We start from the raw sequence: 25,468 nt of genomic DNA, 5'->3' as shown, positions 1-25,468 counted from the left end.
CCTTTTAATGCTTGAAGATAAGTGTCTCTCTAATTTCAAAATCAGTATTTGGTTTTACTTTGGGAAAACCAAGTTCTCTAAAATAAGGAGTATCTGGTTTCTGTCAAAGCAAATAGTACTGATTTGGAAGACTGATTTCATTCAGGGTGTTACTTTTTTGTATTAATAAATTGAAGCAATATTGAGATTGTGTATCATTCTATATCTGGAAAAATCTACATAGTACTTTCCTTGATAATTCAGTGAAATTGGGTACATAGTATGGTGAATGATGTGATCATTGTAATTAAGAAACTGAATCAAGAAGGCTAGTTTTGTCAATTAGTAATGATGCAGCATCCAGTTTGTGATGTATTTTGAAATTTATATATAGTTCCATTTTCACGTCCACTTTTTTCTTCATTAATATTAAATGTAAGACAGGATAATCAGGAGCATTAGGTCCTGTGTGAATAGGTCTTAAAATTGCAACATTCTTGCCGAAGATCAGTTCCTTTGACTTGTCCATGTGTCGAAGTAGAATGATAGAATTTCTAAGTGGTAGCTATATGGAATAGATTGCTGTAAAAATACAAACAAAAGAAAATCATGAAAGGACACTTTTTGAACTCTTGGTATAATAGGAAATAATAGCAAGTGACAGATTAGTGCTAAGAAAGTTGCTTTTATGAATTAAAAGCACTGGGCAGATTCTGAAGTGGAACAGGCAGGATACTCAGTACCTAGTAGTGCTTTACTCAGTGTCCTTAAGAATTAAAAGACGTTGAGAGGCATGTCCTTTAGAGGCATTGCAGCAAATTGTTAATTGTACAAATAGTGATTATAAGTGACAAAGGTTGTATAACTTACGTTTGCTGGCCGTTTTAGTCACATGTATATTGTGATCACTTGCAGAAGCATTGTGAGTATATATTTAGAAAAATCGAATTTATAAAAGCTTGTGAACACATTACTTACTATTTTGTAACTTTCTGTACTTTGCCAATTTTTTGCTGTTACACATGATGCAGAATAGGAGTAGTTAACTGAGAATTAATTTTGTGGGGTGGAAGGAAGCAGCTAAAACAAGGAAAAACTCTTCCCCAACTCCCTCTCCCCCCCAAAAATTCAGAAATCAATTAAAGATCTAAAGTTATGCTGTCTGATACTGTAGCCATGAACTAGCATGTGACTCTGGAGCATTTAATTATGGGTAGCCCAACATGAGATGTGTTATAAGTGTAAAATACATATTGATTTTAAAGACTTAGTAAAAAAGTATAAAATATCTCATTAAGAGATAACTGGATGTATACATACAAAAGAATAAAGTTAGATCCCAGCCTCACATAATGTACAAAAATTAGCTCAGAATGGATTAAAGACCTAAATGTAACAACTAAAATATAGAACTCTTGAGGAAAAACGTAAGTATAAATCTTCATGACCTTGGACTGGGCAATGATTTCTTGAATATGACACCAAAATAACAATCACTGGAAGAAAATACAGGTAATTCAGATTTCATCAAAATTAAATTTTTTTGTGCTTCAAAGGACACAGCTAAGAAAATGAAAAGACAGCTCACAGAATACGAGAAAATATTTTTGTAAATCATATCTCTGGTAAGGGTCTAGTATCCAGAATGCCTAAATAACTGTTACAACTCAGCAATTAAGAGACAACTCATTTCTGGCTGGTGTGGCTCAATGGACTGAGCACCGGCCTGTAAACTGAAAGGTTGCTGGTTGTATTCCCAGTATGCAGGCCTGGGTAGCAGGTCAGGTGCCCAGTTGGGGGTGTGTGAGAGACAGCCTATAGATGTTTCTCTCCCTCTCTTTTTTTACCCTTTCCCCTCTCTCTAAAAATAAATGAATAAACTCTTAAAAAAAATTTTTTTTAAAAGACAGCTAGGTTGTCCTGAAAAATTTTTTTTTAAAAGACAGCTAGGTTGTCCTGGTCAGGTTGCGCAGTTGGTTTGAATGTCATCATGTATAGTGAATAGACTTTTTTCTAAAGAAGATACACAAATGGCCAGTAAGTACATGGAAAGATGCTCAACATCATTAATCATTAAGTAAATGCATATCAAAATCACAATGAAAATGGATAAATAAAATGTGGTATGTACATTCAGTGGAATTTTTTTCAGCCATAAAAGGAAATGAAGTTCTGATACATGCTACAGCATGGATGAGCCTTGAGGACATTGTGCTGAGCCAGATAAGCCAGACACACATGGACAGCTCTTTTATGACTCTACTTACATGAAATATCTTGAAGGGGCAATTAATAGAGACAAAAAGTAGATTAGAGATTACCAGGGACTGAGGGTTGGGAGTGTGGGAAGTTATTGATTGATGGTATGGAGAGTTTCTGTTTGGGATGATGAAATACCTTTGGTCAGAAACAGATAGTGGTGTTGGTTGCATGATACTGAAAGTAATTAATACCACTGAAACATTGAAAAATAGGTAAGCCCTGACCGGTGTGGCTTGGGCATCGTTCCTCACAGCAAAAGGCCACCAGTTAGATCCCTGGTCAAGGCCTGGGTTATAGGTTTGGTTCCCAGTTGGGGTATGTACAAGAGGCAACTGATTGATGTTTCTCTCTCACATCAGTGTTTCTCCCCCGCTCTTTCTCACTCCCCGCCCCCCTCTAAAAATAAATAAATCTTAAATAAAAGTTAAAATGGCAAATTTTATGTTCTTTATATTTTACCGTAATTATTTTAATGGAACAATGGCATACAGTTTACCCACTAGCGTGACTAAAATATAATAGATAACAACAAGTATTGGCCAGGATGTAAAAAAACAGTGGAACTCTTTTACATTGCTGAAGGGTTTATAAAATACTGTAGCCACTTAGGAAAAACAGTTTGGAGGCTCCCCAAAATGGTAAACATGGAGTTGCCATATGACTTGGTGATTACACTTCTAGATATATTCCATAAGAAATGAAAACATATGTCCACACAAAAATTTTACACTAATGCTCACAATTACATTATTCATGATAATCCAAAATGGAAACAACCTAATTCCCATCAGTTGATGAATAGTATACAAACAAAATATGGTAAATGTATGCAATGGAATATTAATTGAGCCATAAAGATGAATGAACTCTATAGAGGGAGAAACCTTTTACAGCATATTGTATATATTAAAAACATTAAAGCTTAAAAAGATTTTGAATAAAAGTAATGAAGTGCTGAATCATGCTGTACTATGGATGAGCCCTGAAAACATACTAAGTGACATTAAAGGTCACATACTTGTATTTAGGAAATATCCAGAATAGGCAGATTCATAGAAGACAGCAAGTAGACTAGCTTTTGCGTAGGGTTAGAAGGAGGAGAGAATGAGAAATACTGGGTTTCTTTTTGAGGGTAATAAAAATGTTCTGGAATATAGTTGATAATAATTGTACAATTTTTGAATATACTAAAAACTGAATTGTGCATTTTAAAACCAATTCATGAGCTGTGAATTATATCTTAATTTTAAAATGCCTTCAAAAAGATGATTAATAATTTTTATCAGTTTTATGCTGAAATTGCAGTTTTGGCTATATAGAGTTAAAATACATTATTAAAATTAATTTCACCTGTTTCTTTGTACTTTTTTGATGTGGCTACTAGAAAATTTAAAATGAACTGTGTGGCTTATATCATATTTCCATTGGACAGGTGCTGAGTTAAAGGTTGTCCTTTATGACCAAATGACCCAAATGACCAATGTGAGAAACACTGTGACTTGGGGTATTTGTTTTTGACCAAATCACCTGTAATTGTATATATGGAGAAAGAGAATTTTCTCAGTAAATACTGCTCATGTCACTGTTTTAGGCAGTGAGTCCAGTAACCTTAAATTCCTGTGGATGTGTAGTTAGGAAAACACCTTTTTTTTTGTTTAGATAATCTGTACATTTGCCACGGCACTAAAGATAAGCCATGTTTAGTAGTTATACTTTACATTTCTAACTGCTACCTTCAGTCTCAACACTTGAAAAATATTCCATTTACTGGGTAGAGTTAGCATCATTGTTTTTCTTTTCTCTAGTGCATTTTTTCCTTCAAGTACATACCTGGTTCATTCTCACTGCTCCTCTTCTCTGGTCCTTTTCCTTGTCTGCCCTCAAAAGAACTGAGTGAGGAGATTACTTTGTAGTTTTATTTTTCCTTTAGAGGTTTGCTCATTTGCCATGAGACAACAAGTTTTATTGTTTTTGGTAAATAAAATAGGATAATACAGGTTTATTAAAATACAAAGATATAAATATCATGTTAAATTTCAAAGGAGGCTCAAGGCGAAAATTATTTAGAGAGCTGCTAGGGTAATAGGCACATAGTAAAGGGGCTTTCTAGGACCGTAAAGACAGTGCTTGCTTGAGGTATTTGTGAAGAGAGGGAGGCTTCCAGTCCCCTTGGTAAAGTGTAAATCAGTGGACCAGGAGTCAGTATATTCCTATTATAAACATGTTTATGAGTCCTTCCTAGCTATATGATCCTGCCTAAGTCATTGATGATCCCTGCTGCTCTGCGTCATTCCAGCGCTCTCCCTCTCATGCCTTAGAGTTGGGTTATTTACATGCTTGCTTACTTGAATCTCCGTGATCTTTTCTAAGCTGGATTGCTTATTTTGAAAGATTATTTATCCTGCCTACAGATCATTTTAAGACCTGGAAGAAGTCTGTGCATACTCTGCAAACTGACCAGTGTCATTTTTCTCATTTGTAAAGTCAGAGGGTTAGATTAGATAATCAGGTGTTCTTTCCAGTTCTGTATGTTATTTTCTTCTAGGTACAGTTTTGGGAGTGAGAAATTAAAAAGACCTCTCCTAGAAGTTTGCTATTGTTTATGGGGATAATGAAGCCTTATTTATTGATATAACAGTGAATTTTAGTCATTGTGATAATCGTAAGGTGATTTTTTTCTTAGAATATACTCAGGTTTTTGGAATAAGACACATATAATAAATACATCTAGCCTAAGAGGTAGAGCTCTCTGCTGATGCATTTTTATGTTCTTTTATAGTGTCCCGCTATAGACTATACCAGACACACACTTGATGGTGCTGCATGTCTTCTGAATAGCAATAAATATTTTCCTAGCAGGTAAACACAACTTTTAAACATGGTATTAAACTTTTTGGGTTTAATTTAAAAGATTGTTGTTTTTAAAACTAAAACTAGGGTCCTGGTAAATATATTGTATTCTTTAAACTTTTTTAAAATTCACGTTTTGAAATTAGGGTTTTGGTTAAAGTTAGCAGAACTTAGCTCCCAAAAGCTCATAGGCCCATTAGTCGAGGGCAGTCCTTGCTGCTGTGTGTCATTGTCCAGGGTTCTCTCTTTAATGCTTTAGAGTTGGGACATTTACACACTTGCTTACTTAATCGAATCTCTGTGATAGAGGCAGCCTCCTCTTAGAATGCCTAAAGAGCACATTTTACTTAGTTGGGCTGCTTGTTTTTAAAGGATTCCTTATTCTTGCCTATCACAATCCTCATCAAATAAAATACAGGAGAAAGCCTCTGTATGCTGTAATATATTATTGGCGAGGTTTGTGACTAGTCTTTTATTCTATTAAGATGTTTGTTATCAGGTAGATCACTTTGGAAATTTTATTCCCCCATCTCTCCAAAATATTAGATCTAAAGAACTCATAAAATATGTTAAAAATACTGGGTTTTGCCTCAGTATCCTGTATACATTTTTTAAAAAAAGAATATCAGAAATTTGCAGGCAGTTTTTATTTCTGGAAAAAAAAAGTTCTATGGAATAAAATTAATGCCTTTTAGTAGTTTTAGTTACCTCTAGAGAACAAAGTACTAATTTGGTTTAGTAAGTTTGATTTGTCAGGGATTTACTTTAATTGCATTAAACTACAACTGTTAAAACAATGATGCTGGATTTCTCAGGCACTGTGGTTACATAGAAGGAGCACTGGCCCAGGAGTGAACAGGGGTTCTAGGCCTGCTGTTGCCACTTACTAGCACTTTGATCTTGGACCGAGAAATGATTTTTCCAAGCTGTTTCCATACTTGTGAATTAAGAAGATTAGAATATATTGTTCCTAAGATCTGTCCAGCTCTATGAACCTATAATTTCTGTTTCTAGGGTTAGCATAAAGGAATCATCTGTAGCAAAACTAGGATCAGTATGCCGTAGGATTTACAGAATATTTTCACATGCTTATTTTCATCATCGGCAGATATTTGATGAATATGAAGTAAGTATATTTTAATAGTTATCCTGATGCATCCCTTATCAGAATAACAATAATATATGCTGATGTATTATGTCTAGTTTTTTTGGTTTGGAGTAGTAAATTAAAATAACATTTTTTTTCTTCATTACAGAATGAAACATTTTTGTGTCATCGGTTTACTAAATTTGTGATGAAATACAATTTGATGTCCAAGGATAACCTGATTGTACCAATTTTAGAAGAGGAAGTTCAGAATTCAGTTTCTGGGGAGAGTGAAGCATGAAGGGAATCATATAGAAAAAATGTACTAAGCATAAAATTAACTTTCATTATGTACTGTATATATATATCATTTTAGACATGTCAATCATGTATCCATATTAGAGCCTCTTTGTTTAGGATATAGGTTTTTGTATGCTGAGTGTTGCCTTTTAAAATGGGGAAAAACTTTTTAAGTTATTCATGAGCTGTATATTCACTGGTGTGGCACTCATGGTTTTTAAATAAGATTAGTATTATCTGTTTATAATGCTTGTTAATAAAAGAATTTACAGTTTGGTAAAATTGCTGCTAAACAATCATTGGATCACAATCCTCATCAAATAAACCCATCTATAAAAAGATGAGTGAGCTTGAGGTTTCACACAAGCCATTTGCTAAAGAAATAGTAATGTTTTCCTTTAGTTTTGCCCGAGTTTAGATAGTCTAGAAAATTCTGTAGTACATAGTTCAGTCTTAACTGCTAACTTTTCAAAAATGAGATAAAAGTTTTAAAAATCTGTTTATAGTTTTTGATATACATTTATGATCATGTGTATATCCAAATATAAATCCAATGAAGCATTAGTAATACTGAAATAATCTTAATACTACATAAAGTATATTCTGGACCCACATACTTGGAAAGGATTTACCTTTTTGCAACAGTGGACTGTTACATACAAGACGGTGATAATGATAGGTGTGTGAATGATGCTCCCACTGGAAACCTACCCTGTCCTTCCCTTCTCATTGCTCTTAATACCCACATCCCCTCCCCACCTCTGCACTAAACTGCATTAGCTGAGAAGCTTTTCACCAGACTGTGATTTAGTGGTGGCTTATACCTATTTATATTGTATTAATTGCTTACAGACTTATACCTCATGTTAGCAATTACACTACAGGAAAAATGTATTGGCATAGGCTCTTATTTACCTTTGTTTTACAAAATTGTTCTAACTACTTGGAAAACAGTTTTTTTAAATAGCTTGACTCATTCTGTTAGTAATGTTACTCTAACTATCAAGGCAGCATTTAAATTGAGTTGAAAAATATTGTAGTATTTATTTTTATGACCTTACCCTGCAAAGTGTATGTTTGAATTATATGCACGTAACATTTTTTTGCAATTATTTACAGGTTCCAAGGGTGTTGATGAATAGTCATACGCTTTTTGAACTTTGTTATAATTCAGTGTATAACAAGGATTCAAATGCAGATTTTACAATCTTGTGATTTACTGAATGCAGTTTTTAACAAAGCACTGGAGGTCTGGTTGTTAAACTGGTTGCAGTGAGGCACTAAGATAGGCTACAAAATTGTACATGTAGCAAAGAAAATACATAAATCCATCTCTTGAACAGAATTAACAAACACGTGGAACTTTTTTTCCACTTAAAATAGTTATTTTGAAATGAAGATGCGAATGTATTCATCTTACTTGATTTGTGTTTTTCAAATTTGAGGAAATATTTTATATCATCTAATGAGTACAGCAAACATGTAGGAAATAGTAACATACTGAGAGTGTGTATATATACTTACTATGCCTAACCCTACCAGTATATGTGATTGTGGAACAGTGCTATTCTAGCAGCCAGTCATTATTTTACCACAACCCACAACTGTCTTTTAAGAAGTCTTATGGTTATAGTGAAAGGAATGTTGACTTTGGAATTATACATTTATATTAATGTCACTATAAACCAATGGGAATATTAATTTTTACACAAACTTGCTAAATACTGAGAGACTAAACTACTAAGTTAATAAATTATATATAGCAATATAGCTGTTCTCTCTATCAGGGGTGTCCAACCTGTGGCCCAGGATGGGTATGAATATGGCCCAACACAGAATTGTAAATTTACTTAAAACATTACTTAGTTTTATTACTTAAAGATGTATATTTTCTATATTAGTGATCACAAACGATGCTAGACGATTTTAAAAGATTATTGAAAGGGCCGCTGCATAATTAGGGTTATTATGTGAGGACTTTTTTGCTTGTCTGTGGTGGCAGATATCATGAAAATTATGCATGGACCTTTTTTTTTTTTTTTATCATCAGTTTTCATTAGTGTTTGTGTGTTTAATATGTGGCCCAGAGACGCCAAAAGGTTGGACACCCTTGCATCTAGATGGTGACTCAATGGATTTCTGTTGCAGTGGCTGGGATTGGTAGTCTGGCTAAGTATCTTGAAACACATTTTGAATAATATGGCTTAGTGTTAATGGGGAAATAAAATGTTTTTTTCTTACTTATTCCATCTTCCCTGTGCTGTGTTTGGAATTGATTATTAAGTAAACAAACAAACAAAAACCCCAAAATGAAACATCAGTTTGTAGTCTTGCTTCGTATTCATATCGATGACACCTTTATACTCATTGCATGTGAAGTTGACTCACTATATTAGGTAGATCTAAATGGAGTAGTTACTGTTTTTGATTAATACTGTTTACAGACTTTTGAAAATACACATGTATATACTAAGTGGTATTGAAAAATTAATGACCCTGGCAAACAATTGATTTATAAAGTAGGTGTTTGAGAAGAGGGGAATAGAAAACTCAGTTCTGTGTAATCAGGAAGTTAAGCTCCACGTTTTATTTGGATTGATTATCCAGTACAGCTCCAAAACTTAACATTTCCTTTCCATAAGATTATTTTGACCACGTAGTCAATTCACACTTTTTCTTCTGTCATATCTGGGAAAGTAGCTAGCAATAATTTATGTTCTAAGTATCCTGGTTCTTTGGTGTGTGTACGTTTTCTATGACTTGGTCAAATTTGCATTTCTAGAAGAGTTTCTTAATTAAATTCTTAATGAGTTAGCACTTTTTTACTATCAGGATAACATTAAAAAATCCATGATTACATTGTTGTCAAGGACCGCATTATGGTTTTGAACACATTTACTGGCCAGCTAGCTCAGTTGGTTAGAGTGTCGTTCTAAAATGCCGAGGTTGCAGATTCCATCTCTGGTCAGGGCACATACAAGGAACAACCAATGAGTGCTTATAAGTAGAATAACAAAAGTGGTGTTTCTCTTTCTTTCTCTCTAAAAATCAATAAATAAATTTTTAAAAAATTAAACATTTATTGACTAATGCCAAATTTATTGTAATAGAATTAATCATTTGTTCCCTGTGTACTTTGCCCTACTCACTATAGGATGACACCTTTTTGCCTGAAGGTTCCTATAATTTTATTTGCACATTAAATTCTATATTTTATATACTTTGTTTTTGCATACTTTTCAGATGTTCTAAAGGTTTCTTGGTATAGTTATTCCATGTTATGCCAATGTCTTAGTAAAAGTAGTTTTCATTTCTTGAATGCAGCTTATTGTTAATTAAGCAGACACTACACATGTATTTGTACAACACATTTTGCAGGTTATTTGACATGGTCAAAACATCTAAATGTGTTTTCTGAAAAAATAGGCATTGTTTGGCTAGTGTAGCTCAGTGGATTGAGCGCTGGACTGCGAACCAAATTGAACCAGTTCAATTCCCAGTCAGCACATGCATGGGTTTCGGGCCAGGTCCCCAGCAGGGGGCACATGAGAAGCAACCACGCATTGATGTTTCTCCTCCCCTCTCTCTCAAAATATATAATAAAATCTTTTAAAAATATGCATTATTAGGAGAGTGCACTGTAAAACCAGATAATAAATACCAAAAGAATCTACCGTATTTTTTGGACCATAAGACGCACCTAGGTTTTAGAGGAGGAAAGTAGGAAAAAAAATTTTGAAGCAAAAAATGTAGTAAAATATTTAATAACATAAATAACATAATATTTCACCAATGTAAATGTAAACGGAACTCAGCAGCATTAACAACCATTATTCCAAAGTGGGGGGGGGGGGGAGAAAAAAACAAAAAACATCTTATAATCTGAAAAATACGGTACTAAGAGCAGTGATTTTCAACTGGTATGCCACAAGGTTTTTTTAAATATGCAATACCTGACTATTTAACCAGGGTTACTAACCTCTTTTCCCTTAGATTATCAAATAAAGAATGACAACAGCCAACACAATAGCCATCCAGTGTGAGTAAATCAAAGCTATACCCATTTTTTGGTAAGATTGGCAAAAAATATATCTTTTGATGTGCTGCAGAATTTTAATAGTTTATCCTATGAGATGAAAAAGGTCGAAAATCGTACTAGAGGGTTGTACTACTCATCTAAAAGACACATTTAGGAGCTTTACTCTTAACATTTGGTTTGCATACTTTATAGGATAGTTTATGTGGGTTGAGAACAATGTAATTAAATACTAAATTTTCATAATCCATATTTCTAAAAAAGATACAGTTGACATCCTGAAATGACACCCATGAAAATTGTATGTAATTGATATTGATTCTAGGATTAATTATAGCATCAACATTCAAAATTAGTAAGATGCTCAGTTTTAAAAAATGAAATCAGTATTATATCCTGATCTGATTTCTGCTATAAACATTGGCAAAAGTAGTTTAATGTTCCAAAGATAGTGTATTTACCTCTTTATTTTGGGTGGACCGCATGACATCCATCTGTATCTTGTATAACAATGAGAAATTTTTGCATTAAAACTAGTTTTTTGCAGATCATGGGATTTTCTGCCTTTTTTGAAACTGTCAAAGGAACATTCACATAATTCTTTTCTCTTTATTTACATTTGCTGATTTTAGTATTTTAACTTTTCTTAGCATCTAAAAGAAAATGTGAATTTATTATTTGTTTTAAAATTTCACTTATTTATTTTTAGACAGTGGGGAAGGGAGGGAGAAAGAGATGGAGAGAAACATCAATGTGTGGTTGCCTCTCCTGTGCCTGGCCTGCAACCTATGCATGTGCCCTGACTGGGGATTGAACCGGCAACTCTTTGGTTCGCAGGACAGCGCTCAATCCACTGAGCCACACCAGCCAGGGCAGAAAATGTTAATTTATTTTTTAAATATGCTGTATACCCTGTTCTAAAAGTAAGAGGTTGAATCAAGTAGAAACCATAGGATTCTATCCTCGTATTTCCCTCTACCCTCTTCCTAGATGAGACAGGCTGAGAGGAGTCCGAGGAGCAAGGGAGCCCCAGAGATGAGGAAACTGGGTGCGGTCATTATTGTACTAGCAAATGAGATGCTGCCTTCACCTACGTCCAGGAATTCAACAGGTTTTTTTTTTTTTTTTTTTTATTTTTGTGGGTAGAGTCCTAGTTAACTGTCCTAAAAAATGTCTGTTTTTAAAACCAGGTGAGATGCTTGCCTTCATTTGGGTAATACTTAAACCACATTAAACATTTGGTGCTTTTTGTTTTTTAAACATCATTTTATGAAACAAGATTGAAGATCTTGCATTCTGATTGCTGAGATACCATATTAGTGACTTATTTTTCAATGTCTGTTGTAGTAAGTTATCACAGATTTAGTGGTTTAAAACAATATAATTTTGTTCTTAAAGTTCTTGAGATCAGAAGCTCAAAATCAGTGTTACTGGGCTAAAATTAGCTTCCTGGTTCCCTCTAAAGTCCGCAGGGAAGAATCTGTTCCTTGCCTCCCTTTGCTGCTGGTGGCTGCTGGCATTTTTGGTTCATGTTTGCCTCATTCCAGTCTACACTTGCACGATCACGTTGCCTCCTCCCGTAGTGATGCCTCTTTGTGTCCTTATCTGGGTTTTCAAAGCTTTTCATGGGCGAGACTCTTGTGCTATCAGTTTTGGAAACCACTGGGAAATTCAGGAGATGAGGCAAAAGGTACACTTTTCTCAAACCAGTGAATGGTAATTGTAGCCAGCATTTCCTCGGGGGAAGAAAAATCTGGCAAAATCAACATTTCACCTCTAAGGTAAGTTCCTAGGGGAAGGAGCGAGTTGGGCGCCTACCATCTGCTTATCCCAGGGTTGCTGAGGACGATGACATGCTGCAAACCAGGGAGAGGGGTGGCTCCTCAGCTGACCCTCTGTGTCGAACAAGCTGTGCTGCCAGAGTTTTGCTTTTTAAATGGGGGAGCCTATTTGAGACATGTTGAGTCCCACAATTTGATGGAATTCAAAAGCTTTGTTTTATGAGACTAATACTGTTTGTGAGGACCCTTAACCATGGTGTGCAAGATAACCCTTTTGTGTTTTGGTTTGAATGGATTAAAGGATATCAAGTAAATTCTTACAGGTCTGTAATGTTTTGGTTCCTTGCAAAGTGATAATGCTGCCGTTGCAGAATTTCCAAGTGCATCCTTAGATTGGTGTGGGTGGAAATTTCTATTTAGTTCTTCCTCTTTTGAGATTTTGTTTATTTTTTAGAAAGGGAAGGGAGTTAAGAAGTAGAAACACTGATGTGAGGGAGAAACATCGATTGGTTGGGCCCCATCTGGGGACCTGACATGCAACCCAGGCATGTGCTCTGACCAGGAATCGAATTCAGGATCCTTCACTTTGCAGGATGATGCCCAACCAACTGAGCACAACAGATCAGGCTAGTTTGTCTTTTCTGAAGAAATGAGTACCAACCGGCCTGGAATCTTTAGGGCACTTGGTAGGAAAAGTAATTTAGATGCCGTCAGACTTTTTTCCCAGCTGTTTGGCATATTCTAGACTGAGGAGCATAATTATCTGTTTTGGGGCAGTACAGGAATTAAATCCAGCCTTTGTATCATCACTCTTGAATTGTTTGGGTTTTCTTTATTTGGGGAACCCCGTTTAAAGAGTCGGCAACCTCTTAGCACAACTAAGAGGCCTCCATTGTGCTGGTCTTACATAGCAAATCCCGAGAAGAACATAAGCAAAACATAACTCCAAACTAGAAAAGGGATCTTAGGGATCGCTGAGTTAAGCATCCCTTTCTTGTTCTCTTGTTTTACAGAGTAAAAAAAAAAAAAACCCAACAAACCAAGGCCACAGTGATTAAATGATTGCCCAGATCTCCCACAAATAGTACAGAACTGGGGCCTCAGCTCCCTGAATCGGGTGGAAGTTAGTGTAGAAGAGGTGAAAACAGAAAAGCTCTTCTGATGGGGCCTTAGGAAACCGACATCCTCTCCGTATATGACCCATATAACTTCTCAGTAGTGCCAGCACTATAAAGGTGCACACACCGTCGGGTAATCTCCACCCTTAAAACACCCAAGTTAACTGGCATGTTGTGATTCTGTAAGCCCAAAACTGCTTCTTGGGGCCAGAGCTCAACATCGTAGTCATTCAAGTCTAGGAGTAGGTTAGAGTCAGGAGTTGTGTGAAATCTGTTCATCTAATAGAGTATTTGGTATTTCAGTGTGTAGTACACTAACTAGTAGGGATGTTCGGGGACTTCCAAAATCCCTGATTCATTTCCAAGTGTATCTTAATCACCCCTGTGATTTTGGCTGATTATAAACAGCCCCTTGTCCTGCTTACAATTCTAAGTGTAAAAATAGGCCAACCATCAACTGTCTAAAATCCCATTTGCCTTTAGCTTTTATTAGCTACTGATTTACAAGTATGCCCAAAGCTTCACAACGTACCCATTCTTCCCCAGGGCTTCCTGTACAACCGAGTACTAACCTGATGGATTTCTCAGGTTGGGCCCAAATGTGCTCCCCGCCCGCAGGTGTGCTGCTTTGCATCAATTGCACATTAGGGTTGTCATTCGGCCCTTCTCTGCTTATGCGTCGAGTGATCTACATAAAATAGGAGATCCGGTTTATGATAATCTACATCCAGTTGAGTGAATAAATTGAAAAATGTTTAGCTATTAACACAGAGGACATATTTCATGGAGGGTTCCTTTTAAAAGAAGTCTTTCTCCTGGTAAGAATACATTTGCATCTTGTCTAGTTAAGCCAGTGAAGCAATTTAAGGACAGTGTTTATGATCTTGAAAGTAAATTAGAAAATAAACTTTAGATTATGACTAGGTAAACAGCACAGCCTTCTGGAAGCTAGAAATGAGACTAATGGAGAATAAAGAAAATGTTATATTTGTGACCTTAAAAGGATAGGAATAAATTATGGAAAAGTGCATCTTTAATTATAGATTTTCAATTTCTCCCAAGTACATTTGGAATATCTTACAATTTATAGTTTTAAAATTCTATGAAGTAAAAAAAAATCTTAATGTCTAGTTAGAGATAAAGAAGCTATAAATCTTGGCAACGACTTCTATTAAAATATCCTTTTTGCTTATTCACATTAAGGTTTTTCTAAGACATATTCACAACCTGTCCATTAGCAATCAATGAAGAGTTTCCTTTGGTGCTGCACGTATGTATGTAGTTAAACATATTAACACAACAAGATTTAAAACACCTGGTGATGGTTTGAGGGAATGAGGAAGAGACGGGCTTTTCTAGCGCTGCGTGGAGCAGGGGAGGTGTAGCATGACGCTGCAGAAAGAGCTTGCTAGTTCTTAGTGAGAGGATTGGGGGTGAAGTGAGTGGGGTTCACTATTTCTGAATAAGATGCCAAATTTTAGAGCAAGGGTAGAGACTAAGTCCTTGTTATTTTGAGTTCTTGTTATTTTAATTACATACCAGTTCCCAGATAATGTGCGATCACTGTGGGAAGAACCCATCGGTAGAGAGTGGAAAGCTCAGGTTTGACAGGATAGTATCAAGGAGAATGCGACCATATTGATTGGGGTCACATGTCTGAGGCTTTAGGAGAGGCCATGGCTTGTGAAGTACAGAGTTCAGTGTCAGAAGGAGGGGCCACAGGACTGTGCCTTTCTGGCTGGCACGGCCCTCCAAATCCCAGGCATCACATTCTCTCCACTCTCAGCCTCTACTCTTCTGCAAGATTCTAGGGCTCACCAGTACCTAGAGCTCATTATATACTTACTCAGAAATAAAATCATTATTCAGAACAGAGTGTCAAAAGGGGCCAACGTGGCCTGGAAATGCGATGGTGAAGGGGAGGCCAAGGGGAGGGCAACAGATGGGAACAGATTTCTCTCTACAGGTGAGGAATTTCCACTGTGTGAGTTCCCTATTGCCTATTCTCTCCCAATGCCTGTGAAACCCTATACCCATTGACCCATCTGCATCCCCTGACCCCAGGCCCTGACACAGCCACCTGCAGCTCTGCACTGTCTGAGATCCTCTGCCCCGATCATCCCAAGATTTTTCTTTTAATATATTTTATTGATTATGCTATTGCAGTTGTCCCATTTCTCCCCTTTATTCCCCCTGCCCTGCATACCCCCTCCCACCCGCATTCCCCCCGCCACCTTTAGTTCATGTCCATGGGTCATATATATTTTTTGGCTTCTACATTTCCTACATTATTCTTAACCTCCCCCTGTCTATCTTCTACCTACCATTTATGCTACCTATTTTCTGTACCTTTTCCCCCTCTCTCCTCCTTCCACTCCCCCACTGATAACCCTCCATGTGATCTCCATGCCTGTGATTCTGTTCCTGTTCTAGTTGTTTGCTTAGTTACTGTTTTTGTTTTAGGTTCAGTTGCTAATAACTGTGAGTTTGTTGTCATTTTATGGTTCATATTTTTTATCTTCTTTTTCTTAGGTAAGTCCCTTTAACATTTCATATAATAAGGGCTTGGTTGCCCTGACTGGTGTGGGTCAGTGGATTGAGCAGTGGCCTGAGAACCAAAGGGTTGCTGGTTCGATTACCAGTCAGGGCACATGCCTGGGTTGTGGGCCACCTCCCCAGTTGGGGGCATTCAAGAGACAACCACACACTGATGTTTCTTTCCCTCACTTTCTCCCTCCATTCTCCCTCTCTATAAATAAATGAATAAAATCTTAAAAAAGGGGGGGCTTGGTGATGATGAACTCCTTTGACTTGACCTTATTTGGGAAGTACTTTATCTGCCCTTGCATTCTAAGTGATAGCTTTGCTGGATAGAGTAATCTTGGATGTAGGTCCTCGCCTTTCATGACTTGGAATACTTCTTTCCAGCCCTTTCTTGCCTGCAAGTTTTCTTTGGAGAAATGAGCTGATAGTCTTATGGGAACTGGTTTATAGGTAACTGTCTCCTTTTCTCCTGTTGCTTTTAAGATTCTCTCCTTATCTTTAATCTTGGGTAATGTAATCATGATGTGCCTTGGTGTGTGCTTCCTTGAGTCCAACTTCTTTGGGACTTTCTGAGCTTCCTGGACTTCCTGGAAGTCTATTTCCTTTGCCAGATTGGGGAAGTACTCCTTTATTATTTGTTCAAATAATTTTCGATTCTTGTTCTTCCTCTTTTCCTAGTACCCCTATGATTCGGATGTTGGAACGTTTAAAGATGTCCTGGAGGTTCCTAAGCCTCTTCTCATTTTTTAAAAATTCTTGTTTCTTCATCCTTTTCTGGTTGGATGTTTATTTCTTCCTTCTGGTCCACACCGTTGATGAGTTCCAGTTTCCTTCCCATCACTGTTGGATTTCTGTGCATTTTCCTTCATTTCACTTAGTGTAGCCTTCATTCTTTCATCTAATTTGTGACCAAATTCAACTAATTCTGTGAGCATCCTGATCACCAGTGTTTTGAACTGTGCATCTGATAGGTTGGCTATCTCTTTGTTGCTTAGTTGTATTTGTTCTGGAGCTTTGATCTGTTCTTTCATTTGGGCCATATTTCTTTGTTTCGGTGCACCTGTTATGTTGTAAGGGGTGGAGCCTTAGGTATTCACTAGGGCGGGGCAACCCACTTTGCTGTGTTGTGGCATTATATATGGGGGAGAGGTCAGAGAGGGAACAGTGTCGCTTGCTTGGCTCTCGCCCGTTTTCAGTCACTTCCCCCCTTTCCACAATCGAACTGCTTCCTTTCAGGTGCTTCCCTGGTGCTGATTCCTGGGTGAGTGGGCTTATGTTTGTTCTATGATCCTGTTGGCCCCTCCAATAGACTGTCCTGTGAGGCTGGGAGTTTCTCTAGCTGCCACCTCAACCCCCACAGGTGTTTTCAGTTAGAGGTTTTAAGGCTTTATTTTCTGGCCCTGGAACCCTAGGTTGCACAGTCTGCCTCATTCTCCAGTTGTTCCCCCCAGTTTATCTGCACTCAAGTGTGGAATTGCCCTGTCCACCAGCTGCTGCCTGGCTGCTCATCTCTGCCCCTCGTACTGGTCTGGCTGAATGTTTCTTCTTTGACTCCTTGCTTGTTGGACTTCCATACATTTTGGTTTTCTGATATTTCTGGTTCTTTTCTCTTTTTAAATTGTTCGTTATCCTTCTTTTGGTTGTGCAAGAAAGTGAAGTGTATCTACCTACACCTCCATCTTGGCCAAAACTCTATTTATTTTTAGAAAGAGGGGAAAGGAAGGAGAAAGAGAGAGAGAAACATGATGTGTGAGAGAATCAGCGATCATTTGCCTCTCAAACTTGCAACCTTTTGGTCTGCCGGCTGGCACTCAATTCACTGAACCACACCGGTCAGGGCAAACATAAATTTGTATCTCTGCTTTTACTTCAGATCCCCCCTGTGTACTGACATAATGATGTAGGAGTTTCTGCCTTTCGTAGGCCCTGGAATTGTGAAAAGCTGTTTGCTTTTTCTGAGTATCTTTTCTGTGTTTCATAATTCATGACATTTTGTAATTCATGGCATTCTGTGCTGTGGGCTGCAGAAGTCATGCTTGTTTCTACCAAAAATTCACCAGCTCTTGAATATGGATTTAGGTTCATCTACAAAGCAAAAAACATTTCTGTAAATATTGTTAATGGCCATTTCACAGAATAATTCTGAGCAGAATATTCTTAAATTAAAAAATTTTTTAAAGAAAAATTTTACTTTTAAAAATTTACTTATTTATTTTTAGAGAGAAGGGAAGGGAGGGAGAAAGAGAGGGAGAGAAACATCAGTGTGTGGTTGCCTCTCATGTGCCCCCCACTGGGGACCTGGCCCACAACCCAAGCATGTGCCCTGACTGGGAATTAAACCGGTGACCCCTTGGTTCACAGGCCAGCACTCTATCCACTGAGCCACACCAGCCAGGGCCTTAAAAATTTTTTTGTACCTATAAAGGTAATGCTTCAGCATGGTACAATTGGAATAATACCATGTTAACCTTATCTACAATTAATGGAGATTGGCCTAGTTAGTTATACTCTGTATTTGATAACATGTAATACATAAATATATAAAATATATTATAAACACTTGTGTTCAATAAAACGATAGCCCAATAACAAATGACATTTTATTATTCAAATGATTTTATAATATCAACACCAATGCTAATAAAATTATATAATATGTTGAATTCATAAATGGCAGAGTCAGTTGTAATTCACTTGAAGGTTCCCATATTTCAAAGTAAGGCTTTTATAGAACAATGAAAACCCTCTATTTTGTAGAATTTTAATCTTTGCTTGGTAAGGCGGGGCGAGGCAGAGGTACCCCTGTGGCAGTGCACGGGCAGCGGAGACTGGACCCAGCGGTCTGCAGGCCCAGCGGGTGTGCTGTGGGCACATCCCACCCCCCGGGATGCAGCACTCCGGGCTTCCACCTTCCTCCTGGTGCAGCCGTCGACATGAAAGCGTAATTCAAACCTAGACAGATGTAGATGGGACTTCAGTTTCCGCTCAAAGTTGATGTCTTCCCTTTTCATACTCTTTGCAATATAAGGGAAGTAAAATTAATTCTTCCTGTGAACTCAGATTTTTAAATACTGAGATGGGTCCTTCCTGTACTGAATGTGAGGAAAGCTGCTTTGCTCTCCCTGCTTTCGGCTGTTAGCAACAACAGAGCTTACGCTCGCTCGGCGCGGCAGCACGGGGTCAGTGACATGGCGACCTTTTAAAAGCAAAGACATACCAAAAGGATGTTTTTTCAAAGAATATGTTAACAAATAAGGGCGTGTTTTGTTTATATATTCCATGGTTAAAGACAAAATTTGGATTTATTGTTATATTCAGGAAATAGGGATTTCATTGTTAGCCGTGTGTGTGTGTGTGTGCGTGCGTGTGTGTGAGGGGGAGGCATTATTTTTCAGTTTGTGTAAGACTCTAACTTCCTGAGATCTCTCTAATTAGGTGAAATACTGGTTGAGGTACTTAGTCTTCTTACCAGGAATTGTAGGAAATTATACCTTGTACATTCATGAGAAAATGAAGTAGATTATCAGTTAATAACCTAATGGGACATCTGTTTAAACAGATGTTTTTTTTTTTATTTGGGAGCAGTGTAAACATGATTCTAAATTTACAAATGTGTTGGTTATTCTTCCTGGTCTGGGAGGTTGAGCCAAAGTGTTCCGCGATTAGAAGGAAGCCTGAGCCTGGAAGAATTCAAACTATTCCATAAATGCAGATACAGTAATACAATCACGTCAGCTGGCAGTTATTTAATAAGCATGTACAGGGCCTTCTGTTGCTTTGCTGCACGGCTCACATACAAGTGACCTGAGTCACCCCATCTTCCTGGTCAAAGGGTCCGTCCTCGAATTCCCGCAGGACGCTGTCACTGCTGCTGAACCCCGAGAAGCTGCTGCACTGGGCCGGCCTCTCCTTCAGCCAGCACTCTCCCGGAGCAGAGAGCAGGCCCTCCGCCGGTGGGCTTCTGTCCTCGGCAGCTTGGGACGTGGCCGTGTCTAGTCCGATGCTCCTACTGGTGACCTTGTTCCTATCTTCACCTTTTATATGCCGGCTGGCTTTCCTCTGAAACAGAGATTGGCACCAGGGGTTAAAAACATGGGTGCCTTCCTGTCCCCTGATCTAGGATATGCTGTTCTCTGCCCAAAATGCCCCTTTCTGGCTTCTCTTCAAAGTCCTGCCCATCTCGAGGGCTGGCTCAGAGCCCTTCACATTCCCTCCTGCCCCAGTGGAAAAAGCGACCCCCCCAACTGCCTTTCACAGCCCTTTGTAGCTTCCTGGCACGGCATTCTCAGCAGTGGCAGGCTGGTTGTGTGCATGTCTGGACCCTCAGCGACACCCCTGAGGACAGAAACTGTTGAGATCACACTTTGGGGAACAAGGCGGGATAGAATACATTCAAGATCCCATCTTTCTTCTTGGTGTAATTGGGATCGAACAACAGAAAGGGGTCACCAGGGGCCACCCCACACCCATTTCACTGAAGAATGGGCAGCACGGAAGAGTCACAGATAATTCAGACCGAGCTTAGGCCCGGAGCTTCCTCCTGGGCCAGGCAGACCCCTCTCCTCGTCCTGCTACAAACTGCTCCTGCCTGATGGGGCTGGGGGCTTGGGGTGGGCCAGGGACGCGCCGAGCCCCCAGACCGGCCCATTCTGCACACTGTCTGATAAGCTGCAGGTGTTTTTGCTTTGAAATATTTATTGAAGGCAGACAGTGTTCTCGGTGCAGTTCAGAATAAACAGGAAGACACGGTCTGTGCCAAGGACATGAGAAGAAGATGTCTAAGTCAATGAAAGGCAAGGTCAAGGAGAGAACTGGGGCAGCTCAACACATGCACGTCCAGACTCCGATGAGACTTCTTCACAGGGGCTTCTTCAGTACTGACAACATGACGTAGATGAGAATGCGATCATGCACTTTTAGGTACAGAACATGGAAACGAGTAAATTAAAAAAGGATCAAGATAAAATTTTAGAAGACAAATAACAGTGATAAATTTAAAGAGCACAGTCATTTCCCAGTTTGCAAAGAGTTTGCTTGTGAGAAAACAGGGATTGCCGTTCAGCGTGGCAGCATAGGTAAACACGGCTCGGCTCGCCTCCTCGCACGGCCACATCAAAATTACAGCTGAACTACAGAAGGACCAGAAATACAGCTGAATGGAAGTCCTGCAGCTATGGCATGAAGGAAGAAACCACACTGTGACTGGTAGGGGGGATGGAGGTGTGTAACAGGTGCACCCTACACCCACATGTGGCAGATAAAAATTGGGAGGCATATCTCAGGAGCGAGGGGTCCCAGCCCGTCACCAGGCCCCCCAGCCCAGGGATCCAGCGCCAGGAAGGTAAGTCCTCATAACTTCTGCCTGTGAAAACCAGTGGGATTTGAGGCTGTGGAAGACAAACTGCTAGGGTCCCTGGCAGTTCCTCTTAAAGAGCCCACACACAGATTTACTCAAACTCGCTCCCTTTGAGCTCGAGCATGGGGGCAGCAGATTGAAAGGCACCAGAGACATATGGGGGGGAACTGAAGTGTCTGGCATCAGCGTGAGAGCTGGGGGGCAGCTTACTCCCAGACAGAAGTGCTGGCGGAGCCGACTGTTCCTTTTCTGAGCCCTCCCCCCAACAGAGTGGGCAAGTGGGCACCACATCTGAGATTCCGTCAACCTGGTTCACTCTGTTTGCCCTTCCCTGGTTATTCCCCAGAGCTCCACCCCAGCCAACTTTCAGGCCCATCCAAGCTGTTTTCAGTGGCTTTTCCATACCGATGACTTGTCTTGGCTCATGCTTCAGGGTTTCCTAAATTCTCTCACACAAGCAGCATCTGGCCTCAGCACATCCCGTACCTATTTCTAAGTGCCCCTAGGCCTGGCTCTAGCAGGAGCTGGCCTTGGTTCACAGCTTGAACTTGCTTGGCCACCTCCAAGCCCTACAAGTAGCAACTGACTGCAGATTACTTTGCAGCCTATGCTGGGTGGCCCTGGATAGAACACAGGTGGTGGCTGACTTTGGCCTGCACCTTCTGGGAGGCCCCAGAGCCTACACACTCAGGGGGAAGCTACAGACCATGTCAGAGCACCATTACCCGACCACTTCTACAAGTGACACACTCAAGGAGCGGACTAAGCAGGCAACAGGGCCCTGCTGAAGTAAGTCTTGCTTTGGGGCATGGGACCCTGCACAGCGGGTCCTCCATGGTGATCTGTGCTTTGTGTTGAGTGGTCACAACCAGTTCTTGCAGTTGATGGGCCTGGGTAAATCCCTCTCATTGACCTGCCAGCAGCAATCAAAGCTTAACTACAAGAGGAGGGTGTACACAGCCCACCTGTTGGGCACACCTGGAGTGCCCAGCTTGGGTGATAGGGAGGCTGTGCCACTGGACTCTACAGGACACCTACTACATTAGGCCACACTTCCAAGCCAGGGAGTTGTAGCAGCCCTACCTAATACATAGAAACACAGAGAGGCGGCCAAAATGAGGGGACAAAGAAATATAGCCCAAATGAAAGTATAGCCCAAAGCTCCAGAAAAAGAGCTAAGCAAAATGGAGGCAAGCAATGTGCTAGATGCAGAGTTCAAAACACTGGTTATAAGGATGCTCAGTGAACTTAGTGAGAACATCAATAGTATAAAAAAAAAGCATGGAAACCATAAAAAAGAACCAGTCAGAAATGAAGGATGCACTACCTGAAATGGGAGCAATTTACAGGGAATCAACAGAATGAATGGAACCAAGAACCAAATACGCTGTTTAGAATATAAGGGAGCAAAAAACACCCAATCAGAACATGAGAAAAAAAGACTACAAAAAAATGAGGGTAGTGTAAGGAGCCTCTGCTACAACTACAAGCATTCCAACATTCGCATAATGAGGGTGCTGGTAGGAGAAGAGAGAGCAAGAAATTGAAAACGTATTTGAAAAATAATGACAGAAAACTTCCCTAATTTTGTGAAGGAAATAGACATATAAGCCCAAGAAGCACAGAGTTTCAAATAAGATAAACCCAAAGAGGCCCACACCAAGACACATCATTATTAAAATACCAAAGGTTAACGAACAGAGAATCTTAAAAGCAGCAAGAGAAAAGCAGTTACCTACAAGGGAGCTCCCATATGACTGTCAGCTGATTTCTCAAATGAAACTTTGCAGGCTGGAAAGGACTGGAAAGAAATATTCAAAGTGATGAAAAGCAAGGACCTACAACCAAGATTACTCTACCCAGCAAAGCTATTATTGAGAATGGAAGGGCAGATAAAGAGATTCCCAGACAAAGAAAAAGCTAAAGGAATTCATCATCACCAAACCAGTATTATATGAAAGGTTAGAGGGTCTTCTTGTAGAAGAGAAAGAAGATAAAAAAATATGAACAATAAAATGGCAATAAACACGTAACTATCAATAATTGTATCTAAAACAAACTAAATGAACAAGCAGAAGAGAAACAGAATCTTAGATACAGAGAATGTTTTGATAGTTGCTAGATGGTAGGGGAGTAGGAGGATGGGCGAAAAAACGTGATGGCATTAAGAAGTACAAATAGTTGTTACGGAATAGTCAGGGGGATGTAAAGTGCAGCATAGGGAATACAGTAGCCAAAGGGCACATATGCATGACCCCGGACATGGACAACAGTGTGGGGATTGCTAGAGGGAGTGACAGGTGCTGGGTGGAGGGGGCAAAGGGGAAAAAATTGGGACACCTGTAATAGCATAAACTAAAGTATAATTTAAATTAAAAAAAACAAAGAGTCTGTTTACTGAAAGTTCATTTATATGTTATTTGGGAACTGGGATTACACTTTCCTAAATGTAAGAGTTAAAATTATAAATTTTTTTTAAATTATAAAATTCTTAGAAAACAAAAAACACAGAAGTCAGATGCCCAGGCTAGTCTTACAAAGGTTTGCTAACTTACAGGCTTGTTAAACTGTACTATATAAAATACAAAAGTATTTTCTACTGGTTTTCAAAGCAAATATATAAAGCAAACAGCTTTATTAAGTATATATTAAATATATTAAATATCTAAAGCAAATATCTAAAGCAAGCAGCTTTATTAAACTGGGCTCCTGTGGAATGTAACCCCTGTCTATGACGTGGTTGGTACAGGAAGATGGGGCCCTCAGCGTGCTGCCTGCAAAGGAGTGTTACTAGAGTCCTTGGGCAAGTTTAAGGGCACGGAATCTACATGGGTCCTACTTCAACAAAGACCCAGCCTCATGGCACGGTCTCATGGTACTGGGACCTGGCCAGTGAGGATTCCCTTGGGCTGCAGGCAGCGCTGATGGGCACTGCCGGATGGGGCCCCTTTCCCGAGCCTGGCTGCTGGCTCCCTTCCCCACGTGCAGAACCACCTCTCAACCCCGGCTGAGGGAAAATGGGAGGACAGAGTGCCTGGGAGCACTTGGCTGCCTGGTTCTTCCCTCCCTCGCCCGCACCAGGGCCAAAGGTAAATTTTGCAACAAGTTCTTATTGTATATCAGACAACACAGGCCAACTGTCACATACTGAATGGGAATTTTCTTAGCAAAAATTGGGTATTTTCCAAAATAAGATGATGTTATTCATTTTTAGATAGGTACTTATTTTAAAATTTTGTTTATTGAATTTATTGGGGTGACATTGGTTAATAAAATTGTATAGGTTTCAGGTGTGCAATTCTATAATATACATCGTCTGTATATGGTATTGTATGCTCACCACCCCGAGTCAAATCTCCGCCCATCACCATTTACCCGCTTACCCACTTCTACCTTCCACCCCACCCCCCTTCCCCTCTGGCCATCACCACACTGTGTGTGCGTGTGTGTGTACATATATATACATGTATATTTATATGTATATTTTTTACTTAATCCCTTCACCTTTTTCACCCAGCCCCCAACATCCCTCCCCTCTGACAGCTGTCAGCCTATTCTCTGTACCTATGTGTCTGTTTCTATTTTTGTTTATTAGTTTATTTTGTTCATAGGTAAGTATTAAGTAAACAGCCACCAAATGGAAGTGTCAAATATTAGAAGATGACGAATAGCTAACATGGTAACTCTAAAGAAAGGTTTCAGAACACTTTTCCTTTTTACCATATGACTCTTCATAAATACATTTCAGCAATGACAGTGCCTCCCCTATTCCACCCTCACTCCACATGAAATAATAGCATTTCCAGTGAGTCAAATTGCAGTGTTCTTATAACTTAGAGTGTAGGAGTCTGAAGCCTGACCAGTCCTTGGAGATCATCTACTGTAATTGCTCATTCTACAAAGGTAGGACCCTGGCCCAGAAGAAGATGGGATTTGCCCAAGGTTAGGGAAAGCCTCAGTGGATTGAGCACCGGCCTGTAAACTGAAAGGTCACAGGTTCAGTTCCCAGTCAAGGCACATGCCTGGGTTGTGGGCTGGGTCCCCAGTACGGGGTGTGCGAAAGGCAACCACTCATTGAAGTTTCTTTCCCTCTCTTTCTCTCTCTCTTCCCTTCTCTAAAACTAAATAAATAAAAAATATTTAAAAATAAAGAAA

General features: G+C 39.2%; 2 protein-coding genes across 2 annotated transcripts in view; one reads left to right on the top strand and one right to left on the bottom strand.

Moving 5' to 3' along the window:
• Positions 1-8,778, top strand: part of LOC114493866 (MOB-like protein phocein) — a 51,158-nt gene extending 42,380 nt beyond the window's left edge. The window contains exons 6-8 of the mRNA XM_028508604.2: positions 5,021-5,100; positions 6,106-6,217; positions 6,348-8,778. Of these exons, the coding sequence (XP_028364405.1) occupies positions 5,021-5,100; positions 6,106-6,217; positions 6,348-6,479 (324 nt within the window). The 3' untranslated portion in view covers positions 6,480-8,778. The remainder of the gene's footprint in view (positions 1-5,020; positions 5,101-6,105; positions 6,218-6,347) is intronic.
• Positions 8,779-19,224: 10,446 nt separating this feature from the next.
• Positions 19,225-25,468, bottom strand: part of RFTN2 (raftlin family member 2) — a 62,273-nt gene continuing 56,029 nt past the window's right edge. The window contains exon 9 of the mRNA XM_028509202.2: positions 19,225-20,016. Within this exon, the coding sequence (XP_028365003.1) occupies positions 19,747-20,016 (270 nt within the window). The 3' untranslated portion in view covers positions 19,225-19,746. The remainder of the gene's footprint in view (positions 20,017-25,468) is intronic.

The sequence above is a fragment of the Phyllostomus discolor genome, chromosome 4 (genome assembly GCF_004126475.2).
Source record: "Phyllostomus discolor isolate MPI-MPIP mPhyDis1 chromosome 4, mPhyDis1.pri.v3, whole genome shotgun sequence".
Taxonomy (NCBI): Eukaryota; Metazoa; Chordata; class Mammalia; order Chiroptera; family Phyllostomidae; genus Phyllostomus; species Phyllostomus discolor.
This window is presented reverse-complemented; position numbering and strand designations above follow the sequence as displayed.